At 40.9% G+C, this 17,447-nt stretch overlaps 3 protein-coding genes and 1 long non-coding RNA gene across 10 annotated transcripts in view; 3 read left to right on the top strand and 1 right to left on the bottom strand.

The window, feature by feature from the left end:
- Positions 1 to 228: 228 nt before the first annotated feature.
- On the bottom strand, positions 229 to 5,250 carry mrps24 (mitochondrial ribosomal protein S24). The gene is made up of 4 exons (XM_034602879.1): positions 5,021 to 5,250; positions 3,795 to 3,872; positions 1,698 to 1,809; positions 229 to 800 (listed from the first exon to the last, which is right to left on the bottom strand). The coding sequence occupies exons 1-4, from the start codon at positions 5,060 to 5,062 to the stop codon at positions 517 to 519; spliced, it is 516 nt and encodes a 171-aa protein (XP_034458770.1). The 5' UTR covers positions 5,063 to 5,250; the 3' UTR covers positions 229 to 516.
- On the top strand, positions 1,834 to 15,258 carry LOC117771969. Its single transcript, XR_004615678.1, has 3 exons — positions 1,834 to 2,442; positions 14,422 to 14,425; positions 15,244 to 15,258. It is a non-coding gene; the product is annotated as an uncharacterized LOC117771969 (long non-coding RNA).
- nudcd3 (NudC domain containing 3) lies at positions 5,510 to 13,295 on the top strand. The gene is made up of 6 exons (XM_034602845.1): positions 5,510 to 5,868; positions 6,718 to 7,004; positions 8,230 to 8,362; positions 8,453 to 8,596; positions 8,684 to 8,872; positions 10,127 to 13,295. The coding sequence occupies exons 1-6, from the start codon at positions 5,671 to 5,673 to the stop codon at positions 10,235 to 10,237; spliced, it is 1,062 nt and encodes a 353-aa protein (XP_034458736.1). The 5' UTR covers positions 5,510 to 5,670; the 3' UTR covers positions 10,238 to 13,295.
- A 751-nt stretch (positions 15,259 to 16,009) lies between the features above and the next one.
- LOC117771908 (calcium/calmodulin-dependent protein kinase type II subunit beta) overlaps positions 16,010 to 17,447 on the top strand; it is a 47,186-nt gene continuing 45,748 nt past the window's right edge. For 4 of the 7 annotated variants that reach the window (XM_034602808.1, XM_034602806.1, XM_034602804.1 and 1 more), the window contains exon 1: positions 16,496 to 16,703. In XM_034602808.1, coding sequence (XP_034458699.1) covers positions 16,642 to 16,703 — 62 coding nt within the window. In that variant the 5' untranslated portion in view covers positions 16,496 to 16,641. Of the gene's footprint in view, positions 16,039 to 16,493; positions 16,704 to 17,447 lie in introns of those variants that run through there. The other 3 variants (XM_034602802.1, XM_034602803.1, XM_034602805.1) reach the window with 3 other exon arrangements.

Here is a 17,447-nt window from a genome sequence, read left to right as displayed (position 1 = left end):
TAAAATATAATTACATAAATTAATGTAGAAGAATTTAAAAAATGCAGCATGCTATATTGAGGGAGTTGATGGAGCATTGCGTGTTTAAGATGTGAAACATTTTGGTAAGGAAATTTCACTTAAAGAGAATGAATTGTTACAAATGATCAGCAATCCTAGTTTCTCCATGCAGCAACAAACTATGGACCATTAATTCTCAATTTTTGCAAGATTTTACATTCATAATACATTTTATTCATTGTTTGTATCTGTACTGCCCTTCACTGACATGCACGGTGACTATGAGGGTCAAAACACAACAATTTGGCAACACAGCAAACCAGTGATATGTCATATGGAAATAAATTATTGACTTGGGATTGTTATAATTTCAAGCATAAGGTTTAATGATACTCAAACCCTTTTCTTTCATTTAGAAAGTTTAATTGAAAAACAAAAGTCACTTGGGGAAACGGAAAACAGGAATGGAGAAGGGAACAAAATCGTACATTTATATATTGTTTTAAAGCAGGTTCATCAGAGGTACTTGTACACAGCTTTCTCCTGCAGGGTCTGAATCTCTAGTTTGACGGGACATTTGTAAAAGTGCGACAGTAGTGACTCTGTGTAGCCAATTAAGAAGTAGAACTTCTGCGGTGGCAGCTTCTGTAGCATTAAAGCGCACACGACGAGCAAGTTGCCGCGTCTTTTGATCACAATCTCATTTGCCAGGCAGCCGTGGAAGGTCCCGAACATGAACTTCCTTACGAACACATCCTCTACAGAACGTTCAGCTGCTCCCTCTTCTCCTTTGAGGTTACCTGGCAGAAAAGGAAAGGAGAGTTGTCCTGAGGCATAAAGTACAATACAGTACATTACATTACTATACTATACATGCGGTAGAAGTTACTGTGATGTATCATCATGCAAATACGGGATGATTTCCACATGGCATTTTTATAGTAAAAATAAAGTGTTTTGTCAAAGATCAATAAACCTCTGCAAATAATAAAGAGACAAAGAAATCTAATGCTTATATTGTTTAGAATTATTATATCTTTGAATTATTTCCCCTTATGTGATTTCATGATGATAATAAGCGACGTCATGAAGAAGTCAAGTGCATAATGTGTCCTTTTGTGTTGACTGTGCTGATATAACTGTGAAAACAAATTTCCCTCAAGGTACAATCAAGTCGAAAGTCTAAAAAAATTCTAGTACACAAATACTACTTCAGGTATCTCTGCATCCTGCAGGACAATGGATACGATGTAAAGCTTATATAGTTCTAAACATAATTGATATTCATATTGTAGGTATGATGTCATGACATGATGATTTCATTATGCCCAGGTTATGCATGATGCTTTTCATTTATATTTTCTAAACAAAAATAGACCTATAAATCTTTTGACCAAAGCTCTGACTCACTGAACTGTGTAAAATTCTTATGATACCTGGCTTCTCGAACATTCTATTGTTATACTTAACAAGAAAACTCCATTTAGAAACCTTGATATTTAAAACGTTTCAGACAAATTCAGCTTTTTAACAACTTCTAAGTCTTGCTGCTGAACTTGCTGAGCTTGATAATTCTCAACACAAGTTACATAGTGTAAAATCAGGCACTGGAAGCATGGAGACGGAATGAAAGAGGCACCATTCTTCCTGCATAACGATGCTTTATATTGCTCTCTAACAAGCTTGGTCATACTTACTGGTATGCTGCGACAACCATCCCTTGCGATGACCAATGTGATGAGGGTGAAGTGCTTGCTCGTAGGTCAAAGGTTTGTCTCCTTTCCCCACTCGGACACGGGCAGCTCGATTCTGAAGATAAAGCAAAAAGAAAGAGTCAGAATGTCAGGTAACACAACAGTCCAAGGCCCTGATCTAATAAAGGTTTGCGCGTCTAAAAATGTGTGCAAACTTGATTTCGTTCGCAAAAAAACATGCAAGCTGATCTACTAACGGTTCTTTTGTTCTTCTTCTTATGTCCTGCCATCTTCTCCAAATTTCATCGGCTGTTCTTTTTGTTTTACCCACAGCCTTTACTTTCTCGCAGACACTCTCCCATATCACATTTCTTTGAGTTATATAAATATTTCTTTGCTGTAGCTCAACAACATGTTTGTTTGCCTCTTCCATTAACACCTCCAATTCCATGGCATTACATTTCACTTTGCGCTTGCGGTCACTCTGCTCTCTGTAATGCTCCATGGCGGAAACCAGTGTAATGGAAAATTTTACCATTATACCACACTTGTATTATCTCTGGTTATGCATACTAGTTCTGCTTGTGAAACTGTTAAGACGACATCAGAGCCACAAATCTGACTTGTCTCCCCCCACCAAGACCTCGAAGAGGCCTTCAGCCTGTGTCTTGTCTTGGCCAGGAGGCCTTCAGCATGGGTTTGTGTCTTATCTCCTGGGATTTTACTATTCACTCAGTTCACACACATAGTTCGTATACGCGCGCGCGTGTGTGTGTGCGCGCACACACACACACACACACACACACACACACACACACACACACACACACACACACACACACACACACACACACACACACACACACACACACACACACACACACACACACACACACACACACACACACACTTCTTCACTGCATCTGCATAAAAAGCACACGCCTGCAACTGTTTCTTTGTCATTCCCTCTGCAGAATGCTCATCGCACACTGTATGACTGTCTGACCTTCTTTGCCAGGAATAAAATCCTCTTAAAAGACTATTATTCTCAAATCTATTTATTTCAGAAGTCTCACCAGGTCAAATTTCAATCACACCAGTAAAGCACCAAAACACTCATTTGAATACTACTGCCTCTACCATGTTTGCACCTGTTATCATTTACGCAATTATTTTTCGTAGATCACACGCAAAACGCCCACCAACCGAATGTGCAATCTGTTATAACGCGCACGCAATTTAGCACTCTTTATTTGGGATCTTAGTAGATCAGGCCCCAAATGTCTTAAGAGTACAAGCTGACCTTTGTAAAGCAAACCTATGAGAAAGCAAATTAATATATTGTAGGTGCTGAGCCTTGATCTGAAAGCAAAAGGACTCACATGTGCCTACCCATCTCAGGGACAGAATTTGCCAGCTTAGTTATTTCTGGTTTATGAATGTGAGAATCTGTCCCCACAAACATCCTGTCTCTCTGACCACCTCTTACATTTAGTCAAGTGTTGGGGAGCCGTGTGTATTTTTTTCTTGCATGTGTGCTCAAACAGAGATGCAGATTGATGAGCTGGAATTTACAAAATCTTAATGCTAAATACATTAACCACAGTCAGAGCTTTTTAACCAGGCAAACTGCACAACACTGTCATTTTTTATGGTTATGTTGTGCTTCAAGTTAAGTTGGTTGATATTTCATTTACTCTGTCTGTGGAGCCAACTCTGTGAAGAGACTCATGCATCACCATCACTGCTGCTAACTGCGGTTTCTCCCTGGATCATGTGTCATGGTAGCTGTCAGAGGTGTCAAAGTTGAGCAAGAATGTGTCGCAAACAAATTCACCTCCCAACAGTCACTTCACAGGTTTCCAGCAGCTGCTTTATTTTTAAGTCATGAAAATGATCAGCTGTTACAACATGTGGAAATGTGTTTTCTGCCCCAGTGCTGTGTGGGCATTTTAAACTATGTGAAATCTTTGTTAATGGCAACAGTTGACTACAATCTTGTGACCCACCATCAGAGTATTTTTACCCCCCCCCCCCCCCCGAACGCACACAGTAGTGTTAGCTAACAAGACAGCAGCCTTTAATGATGTCAGTGTTTACCTTGCAGCACACTGAAGTAACATGGAGGCTTCTGCTTCCAGAGGAGCTGAACAATGATCCGGCCCTGGTTAAAGCACCCTGTAGAAAAACAGGGGGATCACAGTGGGAGTAAGAAATACATTGCAGTTACTACAGTGAGGACTGAGAACAGCAGGTTTATAGGGTTAGAGGGGGTTTAGTAAATTGAGCTTGAGAAATGATGTCTCATATGCTCAGAGCAGAAAAGTGTGAGCAGGATATTATACCACGTTTCATTACAGTGCAGTCTGGTAAAAACACTTGAATTTAGAGCATTGGATTACATGCTCTAAGGGTTTACAACGGTTTACACACTTTGTAGCCAACCTGGGTGCACTTATATAATCTAATGCAATCCAGTACAACTATTCTGCCATTAATCTGACTTTTATAATGCTTATAATGATCAGTTAATTTACACTGTCTCAGTCAAATGTATTTCAAAACAGTCGTTGAGTAAAGTGCTTCTCTGACAGAAATTAAAATACAAGTCATCAGGTAAAGAAAGACTAAAATATGATTTTATTGAATGGTGAAATAATCAATTACATTTTTTTATTATTAAATAATTTATATATCTCGATACAAAATATATTGTTAAGTTGATAATTGTGGGAACATGTCACTTGACACATTCTCATGTCTTCAAAGTGATAAACAAAAAAGAAAGAGAGAGTGTAAAGTTGGGTCAGTGTGAAGATAGATGTTTTAAACCCGTTTAATCTAATCTTATTATTAAATCAAATCCACATTCATAAAAAAGAAATTTACTCTCAGAACGACTTCAACGTGGCACCAGTTATTTAAAGTCAAATGGCTGTAAAATCCACGGCATGATTGATAACTATGGTAAAAATTGTTTTCATGTCATTCTCTGTATTTTCTATGCATTTGTTTCAATGTTGTGACTGAACTCACACATTAGTTTGGACATGTCGGATTTACATGCTGTTAATGGAATTCAATGAAGTGACATATTTGTGACGCAGTTAAAAAGAAGACAAATAACACTGTGTAAAGTAACAGTTCAGACAAGCCTTACACGTTATGAATTCAATCTGGGTTAATATCGCCACACATGAAGCCGAAGCTGTTCGTGCTAGCGGAGGCACAATGAACTGAAATGTGCAGCTGACCCAACCACAGTTTGTAAAATGTCTACTTAGTTCCAGAGAAATATATTTCACATTAAAATACAGTTTTCTTACCAGGAGCCTCACGCTGCCTGCGCCGCTCAAGGACACCGCCATGTTTTCTGAATGTTTGTTAGCCGGATATGCTAAAAAGAGCTAATCCTGATAGCTAACTTGTTTCTTCTATAATTACGCTATTGTCTTTTCAGTGGAAATTCATAACTTGGTTAAAATATGATTTTTTAAACTGCGTCCAAATGGCAAAACTGTTATTTTTCACGAAAACTCCTCCTGTAAACTGGAACTGTTTATTCTGACGCCAGGTATTTGTTTCCACCGGACGATTTGTGGAATGTACTGACCTCAAAGAGAAAAATAAAATAGCATACTGAAAGAGTAGCCTTCGTTGAACTTGTTATGACAATTGTCTGTGCTTTAAAAGTATAAACTACACATTTTTGTATCCGTCATATTGTTTTATTAAATTTTTGTGGGTTTTTATTTGGTAAAATGTACGTATTTGTAGAGGTTGTGCACTTATATTGAAAACACAGAACCGGAAGTGTGGTTGCTGTTCTGGAAGGAGGAACACAGTCGTTCAGAAACGTCGACCAGACCCGCGCCACTTGTTTATTTCTCCTTTTAACCTTTAACGTCTTTTGTTTTCCCACATAAATTGTCGGTAGAAACTCTTTAAACGATCGATTAAAACGTCGGAAGCCGCGATGGCGTCGCCGCTGGAGATGACGGAGATGTACGACAACGCTCTGCTGGGAATCCTGCAGCATGTTGGAAACATCCAGGACTTTCTTCAGATCTATTTTGGGTTTTTGTATCGCAAAACGGACTTTTATCGCCTCCTGTCCGGTCCCAGCGACAAGATGGGCTTCCCCCCCGGTGTGGCGGAGAAGATGGTGCTCAAGGTGAAGTTTGTTAGACAAATATTTCCCTCTGTCACCGGCTCACGTCCTGCAGCAGCCAGGATTCACAGCCTGTGAACCTGTGCTCATATCATTACCAGTATAACTCTGTGTATAATATACAAGTAAACGTAACAACACCACATGATATTGGTGAAACTCATTCATTCTCAATTTTACTTCGGTTATAGTCTCCAATAGTATTTTCATAAAAATAGTCACGTGTACTAAAAGTAGTCATGATGCAGAAGGGCCCATATTCATGTGTAAGAATCCCTTTTGTGTTGCAGCTGAAACCAGTTGGAACTACTTTATATGCCCCTCCAAAACCAACAGTAACACATCATACTCTGTTTCCCCCCACAACATGGACATACTCAAGTAGATCAATGTCGAATTTGTACTTCAGTAATTTAATAAGAGAACCTGCTCATTCATTATTATCTTCCATAAGTGCTTATCGATCCTAAATCCCAAACGCTGGACCTTTTTAAATGGTAAATAGTTTTGTATTTATATCACGCTTTTCTAGTGTTGATGACCACTCAAAGCTCTTTACAGTTCACTTCCATTCACCCATTCATATAGTGCATCTATTAGCAGCACTTTTTTTGTTCTTTGAGGGGCAATTCGGGGAAGACTGGGGATCGAACTGCCGACCTTTAGGTTGGAGGACGACCGCTCTACCCCTCAGCCACAGCTGCCCCGAGTTGATCATTTACTTTCTGATCATTTTAGAGGATGTAGTTCGTGCCTCTGCTGAACCATATTACATTATACCGATATTTACTATAACGTCACTGATGTAAACATGTTTGATAATAATGCAATTCATCTGTGATTCCTCCTCAGACATTTAAGCTGTTTGAGAAGGTGGCAGACCACGACAGAGAGAGACAGCTGAGCGAGATCCAGAAGAGAGTGGAGAGCAGATGTGTTCCTCAATCGGTTCAGGAGCTGGAGGTCGCCACTGAGCCTCAGGAGGAGACAGAGGAGCAGAGCGCCGTGGCAGCACAGACGGAGAGCTCCCCGTTGGATGCCGGGCATGTTTCAGCCCCTGCAGCCTCAGAAGCGACAGCTCCAGAGCCTCTCGCTCAGGGAGACCAGGCAGCGGCTGCCAGCACAAACTCAGCAGAGCAGTGAGTAACATCCTCAAAGCTTCTTGTTTGTGTCTGCGAATGAAATCTGACTTTGTCGACTTGTCAACTGATTGAAGATGACATTAAGTGTTGGTACATCTCGGTGAATGTACATGCAGTGGTCAATAAAAATGTTCTTGTGTAAGCTCCAGCAATGTGAGTGTTAGGATGGAGAGTAAAGGCATATAAGTAAACAATATGGTATAGTGTAGTTAAGAGGTACCAAAATATAAACGTTATAATGTTTAAAAACTACAAGCTCTTGTTAGGACTGGAAAATACAAGAATTAATAATAATTATTACATTATAATTTTCATCAATAACAATATAGTAAAGGTTTAATATATATTGATATATCTCTTATGGATTCTGCAAGCAGATACACATAATTGATTGTCCTCAGGTTTGTAAAATGTTTTGCTGTTTGTCAGGTGTTTGTCATTCTCTTTAAAACCACAACCTTCACTCAGGAGCAAAAATCAAATTTTAAACATAACAAAAATAATAATGCGATATCTATTGTGATGTCGACTGACAATTAAAATGTTTAACTTGATATAATTTTGGTTCAGCCCTAGTTGGATCCTTGCTCCTACAGATCCCAGCTCCTCCTGGTGCTGCGTCGTCAGTGGTCGATAAAAAGATAAAAACCCTAACCCGCCAATATATATGTAAATGTGGCTGCTACAGGTGGAGTCACCAGAAAAATCTGAGATGATGTGACATGATTAGTGGAAGGTGGAAACAAGTAAAAAAGAGTTCTGATACACACATTTGTATGAATTGCTTTTTTAGACTTTGCTATTTTGTGAAAAGATCATTCGGGTCTCAAACAGTTGTTTGGATGAAACCATGTGATAAAGTGTAGAGAGGAAATGTCTCTTTGGTGGAACTGAAATTGGCTTAACCGTAAACATGTTCTTTTTATAAACTTATTGTATGTTTAATTATAGTACAATAATATTCTGTAAAGTATAGTGTTCACATCTCTTAGGTAAGAGATGTAGTGGACTAAAAAGTACAATAGTTCCCTCTGAAATGTATTGGAGTAGAAATATTAGATGACATAAAGTGATAATAAATACTCCAGTTAGTTCACTTGTGTACCCTGCCCATCTAGGGAGACATAAGAAACTTTGGGCCTCACGTTCATGTAAAATAACAGCAGAGATGGCAACTTCAAACACTGTGTGTCTCTGTGTGTGTGTGTGTGTTGCATTGCAGGAGTCAGGAGAGATTTCAGTGTGATCCCGACAGTTACAACGGGGCGGTGAGGGAAAACTACAGCTGGTCTCAGGACTACACCGACGTGGAGGTCCGCGTGTTTGTGCCAAAGACAGTTGTTAAAGGCAAACAGGTAAACGTGGTTATTCAACCATCCAACACACATGGAATTATGTTCTCTGTTCACTTAATGCAGGTGAGTCTGATTCATTTTCATTCTCAGGTCAGCGTAAGTCTGCAGACCAGCAGCATGCGAGTGTGTGTGAGGGACGGAGCCAAGGAGGAAACACTGATGGAAGGAGAATTCATGCACAAGATCAACACAGAAAACACTCTGTGGAGCCTGGAGCCTGGAAGCTGTGTGGTTGTGAGTAAATGTGCCACTCACGTTCACTTCCATCCCCTTTTTTTCAACGACCAGCTTTTACAGCTTTAAACTTTGCTCGGCTTCCAGCTGTCACTCAACAAGACCTCAGAGGTTTGGTGGAACGCCGTGTTGAAAGGTGAGAAGGAGATCGACATCAACCAAATTAACCGCGAACGCTCCATGGCATCAGTTGACGAGGACGAGCACGCCGTGTTGGACAGACTCACGTTCGACTACCATCAGAAGCTGCAGGGCAAGCCACAGAGTCATGAAATGGTGAGGACACAGCTCAACACAAACATGAAGCCTATGCTAAGGCAATGCTAGAAAAGAACTAGGTTTTATGCTATGCTGTCCAACCACGTCTGAAATCAAGTGTTTTTTTGTCGTTCAAAGCCACACTCAAGGACAGAGTGAAAAGCTATATACAAACATGTTGTAAGTAGTTTATAACACACTATAATGGAGTTAAAGGCAGATATATGTACATTTCTAGTGTTAATTAATGTACCATATTTGTCATATTCTTCTATGAAAACATATTTGATATTACAGTATTAGTGTTTTAAACCATTTGTGTCAGTCGTAACCTGGAGAAGTGATAGTTGCCATACAGATTCATTCAGAAACACTTCTATCTGCTTGGAACTACATTATAGTGTGTTATACCTCTTTTACACCAATATTAACAGATATATGTGGATATTTATAATCTCACTAAATGTCACTAAAAAGGCGATTGACTCCTTTCCCACTGCCAGTGGAGGAATTTCAGTTTTTTCCCCCCTGGTGAGTCGTGTTCAACGTGACGAGTGCACAGAAAACTGAGGCGCTCTTTCACCTCGCTGTCTTGCCAAATTAGCACGTTCACCCGGGTGTCTCGTTACACCATCACTGCTGAATGGAGCTGGAGCCGATTTAAAAACCTCTGTCTACTGCAGTCATTAGACCTGGGAGTGGGTCTCGATTGTATCCATTCCCATTGCACGCAAAAGCCAGATGTTAGTGGGTGTAAGTGGGTTTTTTGACCAGTGGAAAAGTGGCTTTATGAACCATTTATTACATGTTTATGTACCACTTCTAAATGCTAAACATGGGGACGTAAAGTTAGGTGGCACTGCTGTGTGTGAAGGATTTTTCTGGATTATAAGTCATTCAGCCATGCAGATGTGATGAAAGAAAATTAAATGTAAAGAGAGGGAGTGATGTGATTCAACAAAGTATTTTTAAACCACCTTTTAACCAACTGAACCTCCACAATGTCTGTCATGGTGTTTCATAGGGTTATTAAACAGATTTTAATTTTATTTTCGTTTTCATTGGAGATGATAATGAAGTGATGGATTTAATGCAGCATCGATATGAGCCATGCATTTGATGTAACTCTGTATTTAAAACATGATGAGGAACAGTTTTTTTTGTAGTCAGTTATAGTTATGTTGACTCACCCCTAGATGGCACTGTGGTCTTTTTATTATCTTAATAAAGAGGTGAATTGTTCAACATACCCATCTACGTGTGTCTCCACAGAAAGTGCACGATATGCTGAAGAAGGGCTGGGACGCTGAAGGCTCTCCCTTCAGAGGGCAGCAGTTCGACCCGTCCATGTTCGACATCCCACCCAGCGCGGTGCAGTTCTGAGACACAGCCAAATATCAGCCAAGTATGAACTGGATCCTAGTTTATTTATAGAAGTGCTTGTAGTAAAGACATTTACCTGCTGGTCTGCTGTGTTGGAGGTTTGTCCTTAACCGTAAGAGCAGAACTAAAGCTGCCTATTGTGACGAGGACTTATTATTATACGAAACCTGATAATTCGGTTGACTTTGCCCACTCTACAGTGCCTTGTCTGCCCTACTGAGGTACTGTATTCTTTTTTTTCCATTTCTATTCTCATAGCCCTGCCCCAAACTGCATTGAATCATCTGTCATTATAACTGGTAGTCACTATTATTTCCATCCTTCTCAAAGTGATATCAGATGGAGCTGTATAATGAAGAATGGTGTAGTTTTAGTCTCTTATTTGCATCTGAACATTTGATAGGCTCGCTTTCTTTCGGTAGGGCTATCAGAGTGAAAACAAAGCAAGAGTAAATTGACGCCTGTTTACCTACAGCAGAATGTCTTGCGGCAGATTCTTTTTTCCATTTCAGCCAATTTCCTCTCATTTCTGCCCTGTTTATATATTTATACATCATAAATATTTTACATTGATTACACACAAATAAAATGAACTTTAAAAAGAAATTTAGCCAATGTTCAGCCAATGTAGGGTCAATCTTCCATGATCGATCCTCGAACACATGATCACCGAAGAGCTGCTCTTCAGACTCATTTGTTCACTACGCAGTGAGCAGGAGGAAGTGACTTGGTCGTGAAAACCCTTAGTTTACCAGGTTGTCAATGTTAACAAGTTATTTATTTTGATCCAGATCCTTGATACTAGCTACTTCTAAACCCTCATCGACGGCTGCAGAGGTCTGCCAGTCGTGATGAGTTCAGCTCGACAGTGAGTTTTTGCCTTGTTTGAGTCCCGATGAACTAATCCACAAGAACAAAATAAGCAATGACCAGTGGAAAGGCTCATTATAAAAATTTGGTAAAAAATGTGAAGCAGAGGGCAATTTTTTACAACTTGACAACCCATGCTCTGAAAAAATGGTGAGCATTAGCAATTAACTACTAGATGATTTTTTACTCCATAATAAACTCCTTTTTAAAGTATGTCTGCTTAGACAACAGTGCCGAGGGTAAGGGGTTAGGGTTAGGTAAAAAGAGACTTTGATTAAAGAAAACAATTACAAAGAGATACAAGAAACTAGAACTACTGCCCTGGGACAGTATGCCTCCAACATCGGTGCAGTTTCAGTCTACAAACATTTTGTTACCAGACTAAGGTCACTTTGACCCTTGACCACTGAAATCTAATCAGTACATTTTTTACAAGTGACAACTGGGCAAAATCTGAAGAAATTCCCTGAAGTCAGTGTTGCGATATGTTCAAGAGGCTAAAGACATTTTTTGTGAGGCCAGTTTGACTTTGTTGGTATTAGTGAGCCTCATGTTAGATCCTCAGTCAGTTACTTAGAGGAGTTTTTGATTGTTGAGTGTTACCAGCAGAGATTTTTATTTATTTTCCTACTGACTATTCCTGACATGCCATATAAGTCTGAAGGAGTTATTCAAGTTCTGAGGTTTCTTTTCAGATGGTACGCTATCCAAGCCCAAGCTACATTTAAAATTTCATTTAAAGAAAAAACAAAAGAAGCAAAGGCATTCTTAAGATAAGACAAAAAGTTTTTTTGAGGTCACCGTGATGAAATTTGTGAAACAAAATCTAATCTGCTCGTCTTTGAGTTTTAGTAAAAGTGCGTTCCAGATTTGAAGAAATTTCCTTGAGGTGTCCCTAAGATGTTCCATTCATAAGATCAAAAACATACTTTGTGAGGCCACAGTGACTTTTGACCTTTGGCTACCAAAATCAAATCAGTTCATTGTTGAGTCTAAGTGAATGTTTGTATCAAATTTGAATAAATTCCCTCAAGGTGTTCTTGAGATAATGCTTTCACAATAACTGGACAGACGGACGGACTGGCATGGAGGCATGAAAACCCACAAATTCGAAATTGTGTACGTTATCTCCCTTGAGCATGATTTTTTATTTCTGTTCCTTTCAAGGACCTTGATTACAAATTATTTCCTTAAGTTCCTTAAAAGAAACTTTACTCTTAGCCAAGTCTCTTCCTCAGTAAAGTCCAAGCAAAGACAATGCTGTTGTACTGTTTTCACTCCAGTTGTCTTCTCCTGTATCTTCCTGTGTAAACCCTCATAGTGCTGGTGTTTTATCTCTAAATTCAGCTCAGCTCTCATCCATCGTTCCACTCAGAAAATGGAAGGGATGAGTTGATTATTTCGAGATAAATGAGAGGAGAAAAAAAGAAGATGATGGAAAGACAGAAACGCAGAGTGAAGTAACCCTGGGACACTGTCGCCTAATGAAAACCTTGTATTTCCACAATTTAATGCCAGAGGCAGCATTTGAAAATGGCCTCCTCTGAATGTTTGTAAATATAAAGTTCAGATCGTTGCCACTTACTCATTGATCAGAATTGATTAGTTTCCATCTTTGTTGGAAGGCCTTACAACTTAAATAAAATGAAAAAAGCCTTCAGAGGGTCAATGCATACCTTATGCACATGTTCTACTATAATGCATATTGATGTCATTAATACCATTTAATGATGAATGATTGGTTAATCTAAATGTGCTGCAAATAGTGTCAGTTGCAAAAGTTAATGGAGACACTTCATGAAGATGTAACTTGTTGAACCTTCCTTTGGGTCTTTTATCTTCACCACCTTTTCAAGTGCTGGACCTGTAGGAATATGTCAAAATGCTCTGCTGTCGGGTCCACAGAGGAGCACACAGCTTTACATGGACCCCCCAGTCCCAGAGGAAACAAGAGTAAAGTAGATTTAGTTTATTTATCCTGGCAGGTTAACGCCCCAGCTACAGTGGGTAAGGATCTGATGGTCTGTGCAGGGGTTTAAGTGTCTTTGCCCGCTCTTCAACCAGTCGATGAGGCGTCTCCACCAGCTGCAGGAGAGCTGCACCGGCACAACTGTAAAGTTTTAATTCTGTCACATTTACTGGTTTTGACTCTAACATCAGGCTGTGGTAAATAAAAGTTCAAGGAAAACTTTTGTTGTTCATCCTTTTTGTCATATACTAAACATCACTCTCAGGGTTCCGTCTACTTGAGGCAGCAGTGTTGCACTAACGCCACTTTCATTCAGAGTGTTGCATGAAATAATAATGTTGAATAATTAAAGTATAGCCCTCCCAACACTGTTCGCTTACAAACTGTGTTGTGCAGACAGATGCCACTGTTCACTGTAATATACTGGTGGTGTGTCAGTCATGTTTGTATGTATGGTATATATATATATATATATATATATATATATATATATTGCTGTTGTGTCCAACATAAAAAACACTTTACGTTTCACTGATGCCAACTTTGCCAAAGTCTTGTTGTTGGCAGCATAATATTGATATGGTAAATCTGGAAATACTGTCCAGAGATATTTTATATTAAATAGTAAAAACAACACAATCCACACAGGAATTTATTTGGGGCGCCCCCCTGTGGATTCGGGTTGAGATACTGATAATGGACTTCAACATCCCTGGTCCGTTGCATTTCATCCCCCTTTTAACTTGCTGAGTGTCATCTTTGTGTTGTCATTTCTAATAAAGACATAACGATGGTATGGCGTGTATAAGGCATATTACAACAGCAGACGTATGTGTGAGTATAATATGCCAGGGACATACCCCTCGTCAAAGTGGTGCACCACAAAGAAGTGGCAGGACGCAGTGGTATGCTGGAGGACAGTGGTATCTGCCAGTGATACAGGAGTGACAAACTGTCAGTGAATCACACACAGCATCAGGGTGTCATTAGTAACAACTGGTTGATGCTGGTGAGAAGCTGTTTCTGTCAAGCTTCAATTATACTTCCTTTGGAACAACTGTGGACACAACAGACACGTAGCTGATCGTGTTCTTCTACTTTCCAGTCCACATGGAACATGAGCAGTTGTGCTCTTGTTATTGATTACTTTTAAAAGTATAAAACAATGTGAGCATGTGATACAATGCATGGCAAGAATGTAGCATAGAAAGTATTTACTGATATATGTCGTGGAGTAAAAGTGAAAAGTACCGGAATATATATCTACTTCAGTAAAGTAAAGATACATGAAACATTTACAATGCAATACATTAACTAAGTAAATGTATTCTGTTCTACTAGAAAGACATGTTTTGACTGCTTGGAAACAATTTGGACAACTTTTATTAAAACACAAAAAATACCTCTTTTACAACAATATTAGTGGGAATATTCAGCTTTATTTATGAAAGTAAACCCACAAAAAATCATTAAACAAACAAAAAAATGCATATGCAAATATAAAGAGAATTTCAAAAAAGGCGATTGACTCATTTCCCATTGCCAGAAGAGGAGTTTTCCTTTCTGATGTTCCATGGTGAGTCATGTTTGACGGCTCTAACGTGCTGTAAACTGATCAGCTCTCTCTCCTCGCTGTCTTTCCAGAGTTGCATTTTGCACTATACACAGATACAAATCGCTGTCGGATGTTGTTTCCAAGAAGTCAAAATCACTAAGTACACCAATGCTCATGGCTATTCATGTGCCAATGCTCAGAAGTTCATTGATAATGTCCCACAGAAAAAGTGCAGCGTCAGTGTCAAGATAGGCAGAAAAGCTGTTTTCAGACATGTCCTCAGGAGGAACTCCAAAGATTTGGTTCCGGACTTTCTCCGCAGTTTGTCTTTTACATATGTACAACGCAATGGGGGGGGGGGGTTCTCTGCTCAGATGCATTCACAACAACAACAAATCTTCAGCAGGATTCAGGCGAGGGGTAGAGCAGCAGGCAGAGGCAGGATGTAACCTATTAATTCTGCTATAGACATCAAGTGTTTCTGTTTAAAGCACATTGACACCAGCATCGGCTCTTATCACCACAAACTCTCTTAACATCTTTGTGTCTTCTTACTTTTTCATCCGGAGATAGTTGTTTTATTTTGGGGTTTTCTGCGTTTTTTTGTTAGAGGCATCATCCACATGCCCACTCGCTTGTGGGGAATCCTACAGAGGATCTCCTGCTGTATTCTCACATCGACTCTGCTCAACTTTCTGTGTACTTTATACCATGGGACCAGGAGGAGAGAAGAGCAGAAAGTCCAGAGGCTCTCCCATACACCTACTCTGGAGAAACCCTCCTGAGTTCACTGCATGTTTCAAAGCAGCTATAAAGATCAAGAAGAAACGTGTGCTTTCACCTGGGTGTAATGCTTCCATCATTGCCGATCGGAGCTGGAGCCGATACAAACCTGTGTCTACTGCAGAGTCATTTAACCGGGGAGTGAATGCCAATTTGATCCATTCCCATTTTGCAGACAAAAGGAGCTAAAGTGAGGTTGGTGGGGGCCCCAACAATAGATTTTTCCCCGCGGCCCCCTGACAGGTAAATCCGGCCATGTCCAAATGAAACTACTGTTTCATTGTTTCTTGTTTTTGGTAAAGTGGACATAAAGAAGGCCCTGCTGCGGACTGCTTTCTCATGAAAACCTAAACATAGACTCTGCACAGGCTGCTCGAGTTGGTTACAAGTGAGGTAATTACATTATCGGCTGCAGGCTCCACATTTTATGATTTATAATGACGTGTAATCAAATGCCGGCTCCCCCGCACTCTTCAATCAGAGCCCTCTCTGCCTCGGATTCCACCTGTTCTTCATTCCTTCTTTCTTTTCTTCTGCTGGGGGAACGCGTCATGGGATGAGCTCACGTTACCATATTGTGCGGTATTTAACGAGTCCGTCCTCCTGCATCTACTGCTACCAGAGGTGGGACCGTGTGCGTGTTACGGTGTGTGAGTGAGTGTGTGTTTATTTCAGTGTGTGTTCGTTTTGGTGTGTGAGTGTTACAGTGTGTTTGTGTTGCGGTGTGTGAGCGTGTGTTTCAGTGTGTGTGTGTGTGTGTGTTGCAGTGTGTGAGCGTGTGTTTCAGTGTGTGAGCGTGTTGCAGTGTGTGAGCGTGTGTTTCAGTGTGTGTGTGTTGCAGTGTGTTAGTGTGAGCGTTACAGTGTGAACGTGTGTTGCACTGTGTGTGTGTTGCAGTGAGTGTTTCGGTGTGTGAGCGTGTCTTTATGTGTGTGTGTGTGTGTGTGTTGCAGTGTGTGAGTGTTGCAGTGTGTGAGCGTGTGTTACAGTGAGTGCTTCAGTGTGTGAGCGTGTCTTTCTGTGTGTGTGTGTGTGTGTTGCAGTGTGTGAGTGTTGCAGTGTGTGAGCGTGTCTTTATGTGTGTGTGTGTGTGTGTGCTGCAGCTGAACCACTCAGCCGCCCGGAGGTCTGAGGTGGGCGGAGACTGAGCCCGAGGTCCTCCCCGTCCGCAGCGACGCACCGCGCATTTCGGACTCGGCACCCGCACCCGTCCGAGGAGGAAGCATCATGGCTGCGACCACTTGTACACGCTTTACTGACGAATACCAGCTGTACGAGGAGCTTGGCAAGTAAGGCGCTGTTCCGTTATACGCTATTGTGAGTCCCCTGCATGCAGCCTGACCCCACAGAGCAGGAGGGAGGGTCTGCACATCCGCGCTGATGGATGCGGCTCCATCCCTCCAAAACAAAACGCACGCTGGTCCGGGGCGCTCGTGCATGTACAGTCAGCCTCTGAACCACGATTGTTTGGCTTCTCTTTGCACCAGCGGACTTGTTTCAATGCAGGAGCCATCACACAGTAGTTGGAGATTTGACATGAAGATGGGGCTGCATGAGCCAAGGAGCACTTCTGGGCTCACTCCCCTCCTCCTCCTCCTCCTTCTCCTCCTCCTCTGTGGCCACAGGCTCATTAGGGACAAACAGGGCTAATATCAGGGGGGAGAGCTGATGGGTCGGAATTAAGCTCCCTCATCACCATCATGGCTTTAATCACAGTGGCACCACAGCTTTGGAGAGAAGTCAGATAATAGAGCTGCTGCCCCTGATCTGCTGCAAATCTAACCAGGTTGGTTTTGTGATTAAAAAAGAAAGAAGGAAAGAAAAGAAAAGAAGGCAATGAATAGAGAGATTGGGGATGTGTGGCCCCTAATAGGATGCAGACAAATTGAGAGAGAGTGAAGTGGCAAAGGGTGCCACAGTGGGTAGATGCGAAGTGGACTCAGTGTCTCTGTCAGGTTGTGCGTGGGTAGAGAGGATCTCTCTGCAGTGTTTGTCTCACAGGAACATGTATTCCACAGTCTCCCTAGGGGGAA

This window comes from Hippoglossus hippoglossus, chromosome 12, assembly GCF_009819705.1.
Source record: "Hippoglossus hippoglossus isolate fHipHip1 chromosome 12, fHipHip1.pri, whole genome shotgun sequence".
NCBI classification, from domain to species: domain Eukaryota; kingdom Metazoa; phylum Chordata; class Actinopteri; order Pleuronectiformes; family Pleuronectidae; genus Hippoglossus; species Hippoglossus hippoglossus.
Note: the sequence above shows the minus strand (reverse complement) of the source record. Positions and strands in the feature narration are given on the sequence as shown.